The sequence below is a fragment of the Alosa pseudoharengus genome, unplaced genomic scaffold, assembly GCF_046254945.1.
Source record: "Alosa pseudoharengus isolate Yale_2024_CS ecotype anadromous, Long Island Sound unplaced genomic scaffold, YU_APseudo_1.1 YU_APseudo_1.1_scf_3, whole genome shotgun sequence".
Lineage (NCBI taxonomy): Eukaryota > Metazoa > Chordata > Actinopteri > Clupeiformes > Clupeidae > Alosa > Alosa pseudoharengus.
In genome coordinates this window covers 22,655,550-22,672,114 of record NW_027468718.1, presented here as the reverse complement: position 1 = coordinate 22,672,114, position 16,565 = coordinate 22,655,550, and the positions used below count along the sequence as shown (strand labels likewise).

The 16,565-nt window shown below is 41.1% G+C and overlaps 1 protein-coding gene across 1 annotated transcript in view; it reads left to right on the top strand.

Moving 5' to 3' along the window:
- The first annotated feature begins 83 nt into the window (after window positions 1-83).
- tsc22d1 (TSC22 domain family, member 1) overlaps window positions 84-16,565 on the top strand; it is a 29,057-nt gene continuing 12,575 nt past the window's right edge. Inside the window, exon 1 of the mRNA XM_076263594.1 lies at window positions 84-3,214. Coding sequence (XP_076119709.1) covers window positions 513-3,214 — 2,702 coding nt within the window. The 5' untranslated portion in view covers window positions 84-512. The remainder of the gene's footprint in view (window positions 3,215-16,565) is intronic.

Below are 16,565 nucleotides of genomic sequence, written 5' to 3'. Positions count from 1 at the left end.
CGTGAACACGCATGCGCTTTCGCCATGTTGGCAAGCACTCCTCCCCCTTTGGTCTCGTCACAGCCACACTCAGCAGGCAACATTACAAGGTGGCCAGTGGTCAGAACCTGTGAGAGAGTGAGACAGCAAACGGTGGACTATAACAAAGAGGGGACGAAATGGAATAAACAGTGATTTCTAAACCAAAACGGGGAATCTCTTCTTATCCACTCCGGCAAGGACTGTTTAATTATTTTAATGTCTTCTACGCAGTATGTCAAATAATATGACTCAACAGAGCCAGACAATGCTGAAGGTAACGTTAACTTAACATTAACGTTACTGTGGACTTGTAGTTAACGTTGACTAGCAGATTTATATGTATTACTAATTGAACGGGGCATAGATACCCGTAAAAGGGACACATCTATGTTGGCTTAAACTTCAGAGCAGAGTGTTAACGCGCACGCCACCAGGAAAGCCAGTGTTATCTTAGTAGCTAGCTAGCTAGTCAGCTCAAGACTGCTTGGTTTATGCTAGCACTATCTCTGTACTGGTTGGTATTTAAATACTCCCCGTTAGATTCCCTTGACTTGACTGAAACTAAAAGGGTTCCAGCGTTTGTGGAATTTAGTCTGGCAAGGTGGGACGTGTGTTTATCAAACCACTGTGAAAACGGCAGTACTTCATACCGGTGTTTACAACTGTTTACCCCCTCTGGATATTTCGAAATGCATAACCCGGATTCTGCAGGGGACTCACCAAGCCCAAGGAAAATGGCGTACCCAGCAATTATTCCTAGAAGGGGTAACGTTTGTAATCAAAGCAGTGAAACCATGTCTGCATTGTCAAGTGTGACTTGCTCCACACTTAGTAACAACCCTCTGCTGGCTGATGAATATCACTCACTGACACAGGCTCACGCTATATCTGTCTCTTCTACTGCTGGATCTCAGCAACCTCCCCACAGTCTGAACATTCACACCCAGTCTACAATGCAACCTCAGATTCTGCCATTATCTGGAGCACAGATGAAGAAGAAAAGTGGCTTTCAGATCACCAGTGTGACACCTGCTCAAATTACTGTCAGCACCAACAACAGCATAACTGAGGACACTGAAAGCTGTGACGACTTGGATGAGTCACACACTGAGGATTTGTCTTCCTCTGAGATTATGGATATACCTCTTTCCCGAACTGATAAGGGAGGTCCACAGAGGAGTTACTCAGAGGAAACGCTCAACAACTTTCCAGAGGCAGAAACCCCAGGAGCAATGTCTCCCAACCAACCCCCCCTTCATCACTCCTTGACTCATCCACAAGGCATATTCACGAATGGATCTGCCCATCACCTCCACCAACAGGATCCTCATGATCACCACCACCATATTCATGCCAACCTGGCCTCATCAGCCTCCATCAGTGCCCAGTCAGTCTTCCCTGCTCTGACCACCGTGTCCACTTCTGTCCAGAAAATGCCTTTGAATGTTGGAGGCCTACTTGAAAATTCCTTTGCCAGCACAACTGGTTTGATGGGTCAGCCTTCACCTGCATCTGTCCCAGGAGCCACTGCTGAAGTATTCTCTGCTGTCTCAGGTGCCACAATTTGTAATATAAGTTCAAGCAATGTTAATAATATCAGTACTTTGAATTCAGCCTGTGTGCCTGTTGTGGGGGGTATCAGCACCAGCATTAGTAATGTAGTACCTTTCACTGGTTTGATGAATAGTAGCAGCAGCCAAAATATGAACATGGTACAGCAACATCAACAAAGTGGAATAACTGGAGCAAGTGTGTCTGGTGTTTTGGGGATTAACAACAGTGGCCTTACAGGAGTGCCTGGAGCAGTGCAACCCATGACTACAGGAAACACTGTACCTGTCTCTCACACCCAGCAGCAGCAACACCCTGTCACAACAAGTTCACGTTTCAGAGTAGTCAAACTAGACTCTAATTCCGAGCCGTTCAAGAAGGGGAGGTGGACATGCACTGAGTATTATGATAAAGAGACAGCTTCATCCACTTTTGCCTCTGCTTCAACCTCCACGGTCCCATCAGAGATTCCCGTCAACCAAGTAGTGGAGACTGTGCGGCAGCGGACTGAGAACACTGTGGCAGGTTCGGAGCGTGATTGTATGAGCTTGAGCAGCAGCTCTGTCAGCAGTTCTGTGAGTACTCTTAGCCACTACTCAGAGAGTGTGGGCAGCGGAGAGATGGGAGGTCCCTCTATCTTACAGCAGACTTTCCAGCAGTCACAAGACTACACCCCAGTGGCTCCTCTGAGTGTGCACAATGTGAAGAACATCACGGCTCCCTCTCCTCCTGTCAGCATGCAACAGCAGCAGACATCAACCAATTTAGGAACCCTGACCTCAACCATGCCCCCCTCCTCAGCAGTGTCCCAGCAGCAGCAGTTGTCATATGTCCAGACCCCCCCAGCTCAGTGTGTCAGTCAGCAGCTGATGGGCTACTCACATGCGCAGCAATCGGCCTTACCAGCCCAGGTGGCACTGGGACACATTCCTTTAAACCAGGCTTGCACCCAATCATCTGATTATAGCCAAACCCAGCTCCAGACATCTTGCCCTGGGTCATCACAGTCAACAACCCTCCAGACTGGCTGCATGCCACCTGCCTCTGTGTCAGGGAATAGTCAGTTGATGATCGCAGCACAGCAACCGGTAGGCAAAGCACCCACTTCTGTCACGCAGCCTCTCCACTTAGGTCTTTTACAATCCCAGCCTCAGCAGACATCATCACCCCAGATGGTCCAGGCTCCTGTTGGGGTCATGCCTCAGACGGTGCCGGCTATGCTTCCTGGACTTTTGCAAAAGCCTAAAGGCCACCAGCTCCCTATAGAGCAGCAACCAGTCAGCACACAAGGCATGACCCCACACTCCTCTGTAATAACAAATCTGCTGTCAAATGTGCCTCCCAATCCTGCAAACATTGCCCTGTCTGGCGTGGTCCAGAATGGTACTAAAGACAATGGTGTCCATTCTAGTGCCAGCACTCTGTGTGCAACCCTGCCTACTCTGACAGCCACACAGCTTGAGGGTGCCCAACGTCTTCTCCTCCAGCACCAGTCCCTGCTATCACTGCCCATGCTGGCTGCTGGTGAATGTGCCTCTCAGACTGGAACCTCCTTAGCCACAGAGGGAAGTGTTGGAGTTAATGCCTTAACTTCTTCAGCAAGTCTGCTGAAAAACCTGCCTGTGGATGGAGAGGATGATGGGTGAGACACTGCATTTCTTAAAATTTATCTGCAATTCTATTGTAGGCCATCTTAACTACCAAATAATACTTCTACTACTAATTAGACCATTTTGGAATATTTATAGGAAGAGGGGTGGATGGTTAGGCCTAATCTTGTAATAGTATCAATATCACTAATGCCAGCCTATCTCTACCTGTTAACTTTTTTTTTGTAGCATGTGTATTAGTCTATGTAGCACTGTACAGCCCTGTATACATTATCTATGCATACTTGACTTAAAGGAAGAATGACTAGGCTTAATGCATTATACTTATTCAGCAGTAGTATGGATTTTGATTAAGAAATGATGATTCACCCACAAGACTACACTGCATGGTTGGTTGCTATGACTGCAGATCTGATGGAACTAATTGAGTTGATTCTTGTTGGTTGTTGTGGCAGCCTTTGTCGTATTTGTTGTTTTAGTTTGTGCAGGGGAGCAGACCTTATTGGAGGAAGAGATTTCAGTCTAAAATCCTATAGTGATTAGGCATTTCATAGATATGTAACTGTTGAGAGTTGGTTATGATATTCAGAAAGCAGATTTATTAAGTGGGCTAATTAACTGCTAAGAACTCAACAAATAATAGGCTCTAAATTGTAGAACAGGGGCCATATTCACAAAGAATTTTAAGGCTAAAAGTAGCTCCTAACTAGCGAATTTAGGAGCAACTCCTAAAAATAATGGGCGTGTCACTCCTAACTTTAGGACTCCTAATTGTTTTTACTAAAAGTAATTCACGAAGCAATTTAGACCTAAAAGTAGCACCTAAGTCTGGGACAGCTTAAAAGAAGTCGAGAGGACTCCTAACTCACTAAGACCTACTCACAAACCGCTTTTTGTGGCATTTCGCGTCGCGATGTTTTGAAATCCTATGCGGCTTCCAATCCCGAGGGAACAATTTTGCATTGTAGGCATAACTAAGGGATGCAATAACACCACCAACAACCAAAACTGCTCATTGTCAACATGTAAATTAAATGTAATGTCTCATTGTGAATCAAATTAAAATGTTCTCCTTTTTGCAAACAGGCATAGGCATATGGTGACAGATTAATTTAATAATGTTGCAAAGATACTGCATCAATCCGTATGTTTCATTAGGCTACTAGGCTATTTGTTTTGCCTTACTCTTTATTCACCTAGGCCTTTTTATTTAGTTCAGTTTATTCATCATCTTCCGTCCTTCGCTAGCCTGGCGGGCCATCCTATATCATGGAAATGTATAGTCTGGAATCGAACCATTCACCTCACTTAATCCAAGGGGCGGGCAGAGAATTGTCTTTCAAACTGCCTAGGCATGCAATAGGCCAGCGATACGACCATATCCGTATCTGGTCGGCAAAACGGCATTGTGTTGCTCAACTTTCAAAGAAAAGCAAAAGAAAAGTCCAACTCTTCCAAAGTTGACGCCAACGCTGATTCAAACAACCGCTCTTCGTTCGCCATAGCCACCTTCCTTGTTGTTCACCGTCGCAGGACTGTCGTTATCCTGTTAAGCCCGCCTTAATACCCTATGGTTTGATACTAGACGTACAGGCTGAGCAAATTAATTTGCCGCCTCTAGGGTGCGTCTAGATTTCTAGGCTAGTCCTTCGCACTACTTGTGTAGCGCACGCATTCTCAGACCTGTGAACATGTCACTCATCATCGTAAGGATTCCCGCGTTACAATCATCAGCCAATCAAGGTGGTCACTTCAGTCAATCTTGTGCATGAGTAATGACGTCATCCATAGCAACGAAGACTCACTCTTAGTTTAGGAGTTGTCATTTTTCCTTACTAAGAGTAGGTCTGAAAGGCTTTGTGAATAACTTTTAAGAGAAAACTCCTAGCTAAAATCTTTTACTGCAATTTAGGAGTACTCCTAGTGGTAAGATAAAAGGCTTTGTGAATACGGCCCCAGGCCTATAACAAGCCTTCTGTTACGTGATTGTCTTTTCAAATATTTCCAATAGGCTGTGTCTTGTCCATGACTGGATTACATTCCCTGTGAGTTTAGTCTATTGATATAAAAGCGTCTACATTAAGTCTAGCATTTTTGTATGGTGTGCTATTGGAACAGTCTTGTTATGCTCTTACTGATAAATAAGGGGATGTTTAGGCCTGTATTCTTATATAGACGTACACAAACAACATACATTTTGTATTGTCAAACAACTTTAGTTATTTCATAACCTTAAAAAGCATGGAACTGTAAAATGAAAAATGTGGCAATATTGTGACCAGTAAGAGCCTCTGATTATTAGAGACACATGGACATTTCTGTGATTTGCTATGCTTTGTACTTTGTTATAAATAAAAAATAGGCATACCAGGGCTAAATTAAATAGATGATCTTACATATTCCATAATAATATTGATTTTTGATCTCCAAGCAGATCATTAAAACGTTATATTGTTCAAAGGCATGATCTATTTTTAAATTAAGTCCATGTATTTATTGAGTTAAATCTTTGAAAATATTGTTATGTAAGGGATAACGGCCGCTGAGGTGTCCTGTATACGAAATTAATGGACGAGGGCGAGGCAAAGAGTTTCCTCTGCCCGAGTCCATTACTTCCGTATAACAGGACACCTCGAAGGCCGCTTATCACCAGTTTGCCACTATAGGCAATACTCATGCCTTTATAGCACGCAAAGGAAACAAGCGGTTCCGTTTAAAAAGAAGCCGTCTTGTTCAGTTTGTTGTACAACTTTCTTTTGCCCTAACAGCGATAGCATGGACAGTTAGCTTGTTTACAGTTGATTCTACTGTTGCGAAGCCTGTTTCTAGGCTCAACCATCGTTGTTACCATTCATAAGCATTGATATGGAACTGTGATTCAACTTTTTTCTAAAGAAATACACATCCATGCGGGGCTTCAATGGCCTCTTGGCCAGACGGACCTGCAGAGCAAATCCAGTTTGTATGGGTGTTCCCAGGCTAGTTCCTTCGGTGATTAACAAAGTAACCCCAGTAATAAAAATAATCAAGTTAAAAATTCTGTTGAAGAAATGTTTTAGCCTAATTTCACATCATCAGCATCTTTTTTGTGGCCAAGGCAGTAGCATTTTCCCTTTGAACCTCTCTTTGTGGTTCACCTACCTGTCTGCCCCAATTGACCCCTGCCACCCATTCTGCAAACACAGCATATTCTGTATAGACTAGTCATTACTAACCATTACTATAGCCTAGAAGCTGAATGCTAACCGGTTGTTTTGGGACAAACAACCCATAATTTCAAGCCTTGTTTTCTTGCCCAACTTTTATAGCCTATGTTGTAATGAATAGAACAGTGACTGACTGTTTACATGAGGTGAAAGGAAAATTATTGACTTTGCAACCCTTAAATGCCACTGTTACTTTCTGTATTAGTCTAGTTCTTGACCTCCATTGAGGTCCCGTGATGTAGTCACTGTACTGCGAAGAACCTTGCCTTGTGGTAAATCGATAGGAGTTTTTCAGTTGCTGAAGCTGATATGTAATAAGCGCAGGTCAGCCCTGGGTCGATATGTAATTATATAAGGTTACTATCTTTTTGCATGTTGCAAGTTAATAACAAGCAATAATACCTAAAATTGCAATGATACAAAAAGTAACCCACTTATTCTTGAAATATGTGATAAAACATGTCCAGCAATTGTAACTATCGTTAAGAGTTTAATAATCAAGAGGCCATGTGTGGACACCTGCATCAAATCAGAATCAAGCCATTTTCAAGATATTGGTCATATGAATATTTATCAGAGATTTGATGGTTTTTGCATCTGACTTGCAGAGCAGACCACTTAAGTTTTAGGCACTTGTGGCGGGATGCTATTCCAAACCCTTTTATCTCTACAGCTAGGTTCCATGTTTCTGTTGTTGTCATGTGATGGGATGGAGCATAGGGTGCTCTGTTTGGGCCAGTTATTTTTATGCGTCATTGATGCAGAAGCCTGGTGCTGCCCGCCTAGTATCTACGCTCATTTTCATTTCACTGAGATGCTAGTCTAACTCCTTTCAATGGTTACAAGGTGGTTGATGCAACACCTTGTGGGAATGTACGAAGATGTTTTTAATATGTATTTTTTCTTTATTCTCTATGATCCCTTCTTTTTAAAAACACCAATTTGACCTGTCTTATGCAAATCTTTCTTTTTTTATTTTCCACCCTGAACATAGGCAAAATGCACCATTGAGATCAATATGTTTTGTATAGATTAACCACAGGTGGCACTGAAATCACTGAATCACTGAAATTGAAAAGGATAACCCCACCCCTGCTCAGGTACTCTCAGGTGATCACGTCAGAGCAAAATTTGGTTATTTACATCAATGCTATTCAAAACAACACAAAATGCACCATTGAGATCAATATGTTTTGTATAGCATTAATGTAAAGAGTAAATAACCAAAGGCAAATTTTGTTCTGATGGGATCACCTGAGAGTACCCTAAGAGTACTTCTGCTTCTCCCTACAACCAGACAGTGTTGCAAATTGTGTGTTCCCGTCACTCTGTCTCTTTCGTTGCTCTGATTGGTTTTTGGCCTCTCCTATTGCGTCTGGAGGCATTTTGATCGGCGTCCGTTTGGGAACGCCATTTGGAAATGGGCTGTGAACGAACCTTCCCCAGACCCACTCTCAGTTACTGAGAAGTGTCTGCTGCCAACCGGGCTACCAGCATGTTTGCAAATTATGTACCAGCAAGTTTGCAATTTGAGCCTCCTACATGGTTTAGTTCTTGTGCTATGAGCTTGTGAACTTTGACAAAAAAAAAGAGGCCGAACAAAATCGACACTCCCCTCCCTCCGTAAAACTGGTTTTATCTTGGAAAGTGTTGATCTTACATAAAAGTAATTTTACAGTGTGTCTCCTGAGTAACATAGGTACACCTGGTAATTTTTTTCAGTATTTTTGAGACCTAAGTGTGTGTAGCCCCTATTTGAATTCACATGGAATGACCCTCCAGCTCAGTCGGATCAGACTAGAATTGGTAACAATTCTATGAGTGAGGATGGCATGTTACTGTGCAGCCGTCCTGTTTTCTTCTTGTACATTCGATAGTAAGCATAAACACAAGACCTTTTGCACATGTGATTTTAAGATCTCTTTTAACCTAATTTTCGAGACTATTGCCTTATTTGTCTTTTTTTCACTTTGCTATGATTCCCCCTTACAACCTTGTACTTTTCTTCTTTTACCCTGTATGTTATCACATAATTACTTAGGAATATTGTTTACTCTCGGCAAGGATCAGTGTTGACATGAGAACTGTTTACATTAGACAGGATGTCCAGAGGGGTATTTCACAAAACCTAAATAAGGGATTACGCTGAGATTTTTAGGTTATCCTGGATGAATTTAGCCTTGACTTGGTTTCACAAAAGAGATGGCGCATAAGTTACCACGGGGATTTATTCTCTGCACCTATCCTGGTCCCGACCAGGCTAACAGCCAAGCTAAGTTAATTTGGTAATGGTAATTATGTTGTCTTATTGGTTCAGCTAGCTGTCATTCACATCAGACGTCCGTGCTAATTTTTAAGGAGCTTTATTCCATTTATAAACTATTTGCTAAATGTATTTGCTCGCAAAACAAAACAGATTGTCTGCCTACTACCATATGGTTATTATTTTAATTGTGATAGCCTTATAATTATTAACATAGGCCTAGGTACTCATTGTTTGCTTATTTTATTGATAGACGTTTGATGAATAGCCTACTGTAGTTGATTAGAGGTGGAGGGGACAAGTTTTCAAAGGTATTTTCAACTAAAATATAATATAATAAGGTATATAATATATGTGCATCTTTGCAGTGGCAAGCGCTTTCTTAATGACATTGCGTGCCGAGACAAGGAAGCACTCACACGTCAACCTGACTCTCGCCAGATGAATTTCGTTCCTCTTAGCTCCGCCTAGCTTCACTCACATCCATCTGGGACCTCTTCCATTGAGAGTGTTCTGCACCCGATTTTATGGTACAGCCAATCAGGAATGCTGGGCGGGAGTTTCATTGATGTGACATAGCGTAGAAGCGACTGTGAGACTGTTATCAATGTCACGGGTTGGCTTCGATGTGAGTGGTTGAAGTAGCATGTCAATTGATGACGGACAAGTGGCTTATTCAATCATATGCAAGCATTTTTTGATTAGGCCCAGCCTTCTGAAGCAACACTCCAATGGATTGGTCCCAGATGGATGAGTGGAGCTAGGCGGAACGAAATTCATCTGGCGAGAGTCAGGTTACTCACACGTGGGTGCATGCGTAAATTTGCATTCAGTTGGTCTACCACGCCTACTGCTGTTTTACAGAAATAGCCATTAATCCCCATTCCAAAAAGGACAACTTTACTTCATTGTTAGTCTATATCAAAAGCAGTTGTTCACACGCGCACACATCCTGAATTGCTTACACCTGGCTTGACATAGTCGCTCCTACTCATCCTGGATTGGCATTAGTGAAACGAGTTGAGCTAGGATGACCAGACAACGCTATGTCAAACCTCGCTTTATCACTTATCTTGGATGTCTTAATTCTGCCTTTCTGAAATACCCCTCAGTTTGTGTCTGTGAACCCACAGTCTTAATCTGGACTTGAGCGCAGTAGTGAGGCTGTTTTGTGCTTGCATTTGTTTTCAAAGTGCTATGTGTAGGATTTAAGGGGATCTATTAACTGAATTTAGTATAATTATGTGTCACCAGTATGAATTGTTTTCATTAGTTTAAAATGACCTTCAGAGAGAAGGGTCCTTTCCCAATTAGCCCATTGCACCACCATTCCCACATTAGCCAAGTAGCCAAAGGACTAGTCTAGAGGGACCCTTTGCATTTTTTAGTAGTAGTGATTTGGTGATGCCAGTTGGAAGACAAAGAGGGCAAAGAATCATTGGTTGCTGGGGCTAGTTTTAGTGTTGCAGAATCCACATTGAGGATCATTAAAGAAGAAAAATCTAAGTCTGAAACATTGTTAGTAATGAAGCGGAAAACAAGGGAAAACATTGGTGTGGCCTTCCCTAGTTGTAAGCCTTTCCAAATGGTTTCTGAAGGATTTTGAAGTTGCCCATTTCCTGTTGGTCAGGTAATTTAGCTTACAAGTTGTTGTTTTATAGCTTTAGCTAGAAAATGGCCATGGGCATAGTTGCCACTGTCAATATGTATTTCTTAAACCATCAGTTTTATTGCTGAATTCCACTACCCATAACCTTTAATTATGTCATGTATGAGGTAGACTAGTACAGATGGATTCTAAACCCACTTGTTGCCTTATTATACTTGTGGTTCTTGGAGCACAGGGCTAAGGAGTTAGCTGCTCCTGAGGTTGAGGTCCCTAAGAAGACCCTAGAAATTCCTTGTCAGAAAGCAACTATTATTACACGCTATATTGATTTTTTACATTTTTTGGTCAAAACTGTTCAGTATAATGTGTTTGTGTCCAGGACAAACATTTCATGTTACAGCAAGTAAATGTACTAATGATACAGGGTATGGGCATGTTATTGTCCTAATTATTTATTATGCTTGATACGAAACCAACAAGGTAAGGTCAGCCAAACTGAAACACTTTTGCTGACTGACCTGCATGCACTTAAGAAATTCTTATTTTATAACACAAGAGTTTTGCCTCTCAACCATATGGTGATGGGATGGTATGGTGTAGACCAGTGTAGATCTGTACCCAACCTTGAATGTAACCTTGAGTTTGTGTCCATGTAGCCCTTGTGCTCTATTAGCCGGGCACAATATGATTCCCCCTCCTTGTGTCATCAGCCTGGCTAGTGTGAAATGAGGTCAGGACATAAACAATAGTAGCTGCACAAAATGATATTTTCTCTCTCTCTCTGTCTCTCTTTTTTATTTCTCTCTCTCAGTATATCTCTTTCTCCCTCTCTCTCTTGTCGCTCACTCTCTCTTTCTTTTTCTCTTTCTCTCTCTGTATATCTCTACTCTTTCTCCCTCTCTCTCTCTCTCTCACTCAGTCAGTGCAATCTATGTCTGTCTTTCTGTCTATCCATATCCATATCATCGTTTTAGCATCTTTTCCACTCAAAATCTGCTTATCTGCACTGAAACTCACTACACCATGTCATTATGTACTGTGGGCATTCTTTGGCAGCACTGTTACTTTGTATAGCCTACATGTTTGTTTTTTTTTATTTTGGCTGCTAATCCCCCCTAACCTGGGTGAACTCAGACGAACCTGTTGGCAAATTTGAATTTGCTCTGCAGGTCAGGCAAGTCAATTCTTTAGAATTGAATAAACAACTGCATCTAAAACCTTTGTTTACTAGAAAGATGTATTTGCTGTACTTCTGAGAGGATTTGGTCACAGTTTAAGGCACCAATTTAAGATTAATTTCATTGCCTGCCAGTCATAAAAAGTTTGGAAACAATGGGATCCTTTCTAGACTGACCTGCAGAGCAGATTCAAATTTGCTAACAGGTTAGTCTGGGTTCACCCAGGATAATTCCCCCCACCACTTCAATGTCATTCTCTTTTTCTGCGGCTTGTACTCAACATTTAGTCATTGTCAGTGAGTGCCATCAGCACTGAGTCATTGTTTCGAATTTGCTGTTACGGCCGAGTAGACACGCACCAGCTTTACCCCTACCACACACACACACACACACACACACATACGTACATACCTTTGACTAAACCCCATAATACCACTGTTCTAAAGTCAGCTTTTCTTTTTCTCTCATAGCCTTTTCCAGGATGTCAATACTTTATGCTCTGTTTAACCTACAGTAAGTTGTTAGCCACATCAACAGTGGACAGGGGAAAATTAGGGTTCTAGTGGAGATGGACCACTGCCTTGCATTAGTGCTTGTGTCTGCAGTCTGCTTCTTCTTACTCTTTTGACCTTGTGTAGATTGATATCATATTGTACATGTAACCTACTGTGGTAACACACATTAAAAAAAGGCTTTTCTAGCCTTTGATGATAGCACAGTGGAGAGGAGACAGGAAATGAGTGGGATACAGATGGGGAGTGGGATTGAGAAATGACCTCAGCCTAGACAAACTTGGATCTTGGTGAGCATTGGACCTGTATGTGGTAAGGGACATGGGTCCAATGATCAATAACTGTGTAGTGGCTCTGGCTCGTCTCGGCTAGCATGCATGCCACTGTTAAGCCCTTGAACAAAATATAGTCACAATGTATTTTGTCACTATTCAAGATTGGCAGTCAAATTAGGCTCTTCTAATCAAATTGTGGGTCACCCATATACTGTAGATGAGTATCTGAGACCTGTTATGCTACAACAACTTCCAGTCTGATGCACTTAAATATGTCATGCATGTAGTGTCAGTTATTCAAGAGAAATTAAATGCATAAAATGTTTTATTGTTGCTTGAACTTTGTGGATGACTGTACCAACTCATATTAGCCAATTCTGAGGTACATAAATTGCAGTGGATCCTGCAGTGGATCACACATAAGTTGAAGCCGAGACTTTATAAGAGAACAGGTGAATCACTAATGGGAAAACGAATGGGGATCTATGAGGGGAATTCGTAACACAAAACATGGCGGAGTTGTTAACTGGAAGTACTGCCCTGTAGTATAAAGAGCCAATCATATTGCTGAATATGACATGATAGACATTTGGTCTTTTGTTTACTTCCACCATGACCATGGTAATAGCCATGTCATAACGCAAACGTTGGTGCATGCATGCAAGCCAACGCAAAGAATGATGTTGTTTAGCATTATTTAAGTGATTTTAGGTTTTTACATTGTTTAAGTAAGATTTTAACCGTGGATTTTTATGTAATGTACTTTTAGGGTCTGCGTGACCTTATCTGGAGTTACGGATATTACCCTATTCATTCCGATAGGAGCCTGATCTTATTAGTCTGAAATCATCCATCTAGATCTGCTTATAAAATCTACGGGAAAGCAAAAGTAGTCCTATTTCTTCAAGCTGTCATTGCTCCTCTTTCTCTGTGCCCTCTTGCCCTCTGTGTCATCTGATGACACTCATTATTGGTGTCTATATTTGTGCCACTTATAGAGAACACTAGATTGTGTTTTCATTGGGTACAAGGCGACCAAGATTAATGGGGTTTAAAGTTCATAAGATGTTTTATTAGGTTAAAGTGCAGGTCAAAAATGTGACGTGCAAGGATCTAAACTAAAAAACTAACTCGAGGAATTAGTAGATTAGTGGCAGTAGAGGGTAGCAGTCACCTGGAGCCTGCATGTTATTGTCATTGGTTTATTACTTAGCTGCCATCTACTGGTTATGGTATGTTACTTCATGACATGCCACACGATAAATTGACATTGTTTGGAGGGGAGACTGGGTAATTCTGGAAAAATGTTAGGCCTATTTATATTTGATTTTAACAGCTAGGCAAATTACACCTCTATGGTCCCTGACATAATATTTTGATTGGCTGTACAGTGTACATACAGGATTTTTTATGTTTTCCCAAAATGCTGCTCTCGGGCCATGTAGAACCATTCCCCATTAAACAAAAGGTTTTCCTGGACTGTACCTTTATATGGCTCATGTGATGGCTCATGTGATGAAGGTCTAGATTTTATGTTTGGCTCATCAGAGACCCTTCTAAAAATTGTTCAAGCAACAGTACACATGACAGTTGTCAGACAAATCACTGATCATTGTAGAATGGAACAATGGAACAATTCTAGCCAATCAATACATTGCTTCAGAAGCAACAGATGTAATTTGATTGAGCTTAAAGATGAAGTGTATTATAGATTATAAAGGTGTTGAGTTGAGAGAGAGACACAGAGAGACCTGTATGACCACAAGAGTGCAGCAGTGAGGTTTGCATGCATGAAGAATTCACATTCTCTCACACATTCTATCTTACATAATGTAATGAGAGTTACTTTAATAAAGGTTGGTTATGGTGGATAAATGATTCACAGATACAAGACTATGCAAAGTGATTTGTGTAAATTATGGTTGGATAATGTAACATAGAATGATTTATAGGTTTGCTCTCTAAGATGTGTTCTTGAGTAATCAACAAACAAAACACAGGCAGGCACTACATATGAAAAATGCGTCTTCGCTTCACAGATGAGGTGTTGTCCGGAACATTACTGCCTTATGATTGCGGTGAAGCTGAATGAATATCATAGTCATTATGACATTTTTCTTCACCTACATGATGTATAGTACCAATACAGTGCATGCTTCTGATGTGTTGACTTAATCACTATTAACACTTAGTCCAAATTAGCATTAGCTAGTTAGTACATAGCATAAGTAACATTTATAGATTAGTAGTAGATTAGTATTGATTAGTATCATACAATTATATGGGAAATACAATAAAATGCACATTGACTGTCATTGCCCATTTTGTCCATAGTATCTCTTTGCAGTTAGTCTCATCAGAGCAATGTCAAGTATTTTCCAGGCTCAGGGCATCCCCTTACATATTTTCATCTACTGTACCACTCAAATTACATTCTAAATGTGTTATGCTATTTTATATACTGTAACAGTTAGGTCCGGTTGATATTTATAAATATCTGATTAGACAAGACATTCCATGAGTGGAAATATCCCAGACTCTTAAGCGCTAGTAATCACCCCACATTTTGGATTGAATTATCGATGAGAACATTTCATTCATTCAAAGTGGGAGAGCAGTGATTTCATGAGTTCACATTTGACAGATATCGCATGAGGAAATGGGGCAAATGGAGTAGTTGTTGCAGTTTTAGTAGACATTTCTGTACTCACAACCTTATGTGGGTATCCCACAGCTGTTCACAACTCCTCCCTGGATTGGAGTGTCAATTTTTAATTAAATGAAATTAATTAATAATGAAAACATGGACAGACTCGCCATTTCTTTTGCCAAATTTGAATTTGCTTAAAGGAGAAATCTGGCAAATTTTTACACGGATCTTGATCGCTAGACGTCGCCGAGTACTGTCGATAGGGAAAAAACGACCACAGTCGGTGCTTCCGAACTGGAGTAGCTGCAGCTAATGGCCAGTACTCCCATAGAGCTACAATGCTAGGTCTGGGGGCATCATCTAAACGTGCCTTTTTGCCTCTTAACAGACTCAAAATGTCATTAAAAGGTCTGCACTAGATAAACAGACTCCTTACATGACAAAACGATGCATTTTCTACTCATTAGCTGTGAAGAAACCGTCTAAATACAAAGTAGGCAAAAATAGGCCGGATTTCTCTTTTAATGTTTTATAATATTTATGTTTATGGTATTTGGCACTTTTGTCCAGAGCAAATATGTTAATTTTGTCCATAATTCAAAATAATTGAATGGAAACCCAGCTAATATCTGTTTCAATGTGATCTATAATGTAATCTGTATATGGTCATTTTACATTTTGTATGATGTTTAATCTTATAACATATTTTTTATAAGTGATATTTGTAAATTCCAAATATTAGGTTATATTCTGTGGCTGCCTTTAACTGGTGTCACAGCACCCACTGAGACACCCTGATGCAGAGATTGAAGCTACCTTAGTGTGGATGTAGCCTGAGACGGGAAATAGAGATTTTACAAAATTGACGACTGCATACCATTTACCTGCTAGTATGTTCTTGTGGTCCCCTGATTCCACTGTCCATCCAGTTTTTCTCTCCCAATTAATCTCAGTATTCTTAAATATATTTCCAGGGCACCATTGTCCATGTAAGATTAAAAATATGTTTGATCCATGTCTCACTTTAGCACGTTTTTCGTTTATTCGTCCATGGCACACTTTAGCACGTTTATTCGTTTTTGTCACATATAAAATCGTACCGCAGTTCACCATTAAGGACACGGTCATCATAAAACTCCCATCAGTAAACTGTAATCCATTGTTGTGTGATTAGATCCTGTGATAAAAAGTTGCAACTACTTGAAGGTTTCATGTCTTTAAAGTGGAAGTAGTATCTAACCTATTCCACTATCCAGAACTAATGTCAGAAATATAATTTATCAAGTCAACACTGATCCCTTAAATGAACCTAGGGGTTCCAAAAGAGCAGTGCAAGGAAAGGCTCTGAAACCCTCTCAAGTCCTGGATCCCCAATCCAACCTCCCACTCTGGGTACACATAGTCCTCTCCTCCACACACTGTCCTGCTCTGTTCCACTGTCAATGAAACAGAAAGGGGCTCTGTGTGCCCATTCAATTACTGTGAGTGCCCCCTTCCTTCCCTTATAGAGGGGCACAAAAGAGCATGGTATGGAAGAGCAATGAAAAAGGGGGATTGGCTGTTCACTGCTCTAAGACACTCATGGAGGGTTCAGGGTTGTATAGAGCACCTCTGCAAAAAGGTTGAGCTGTTATACTGTATAACCTGTCCTGTGGTTTAAGTATGCACTTTTATCAATCAACCACCTTAG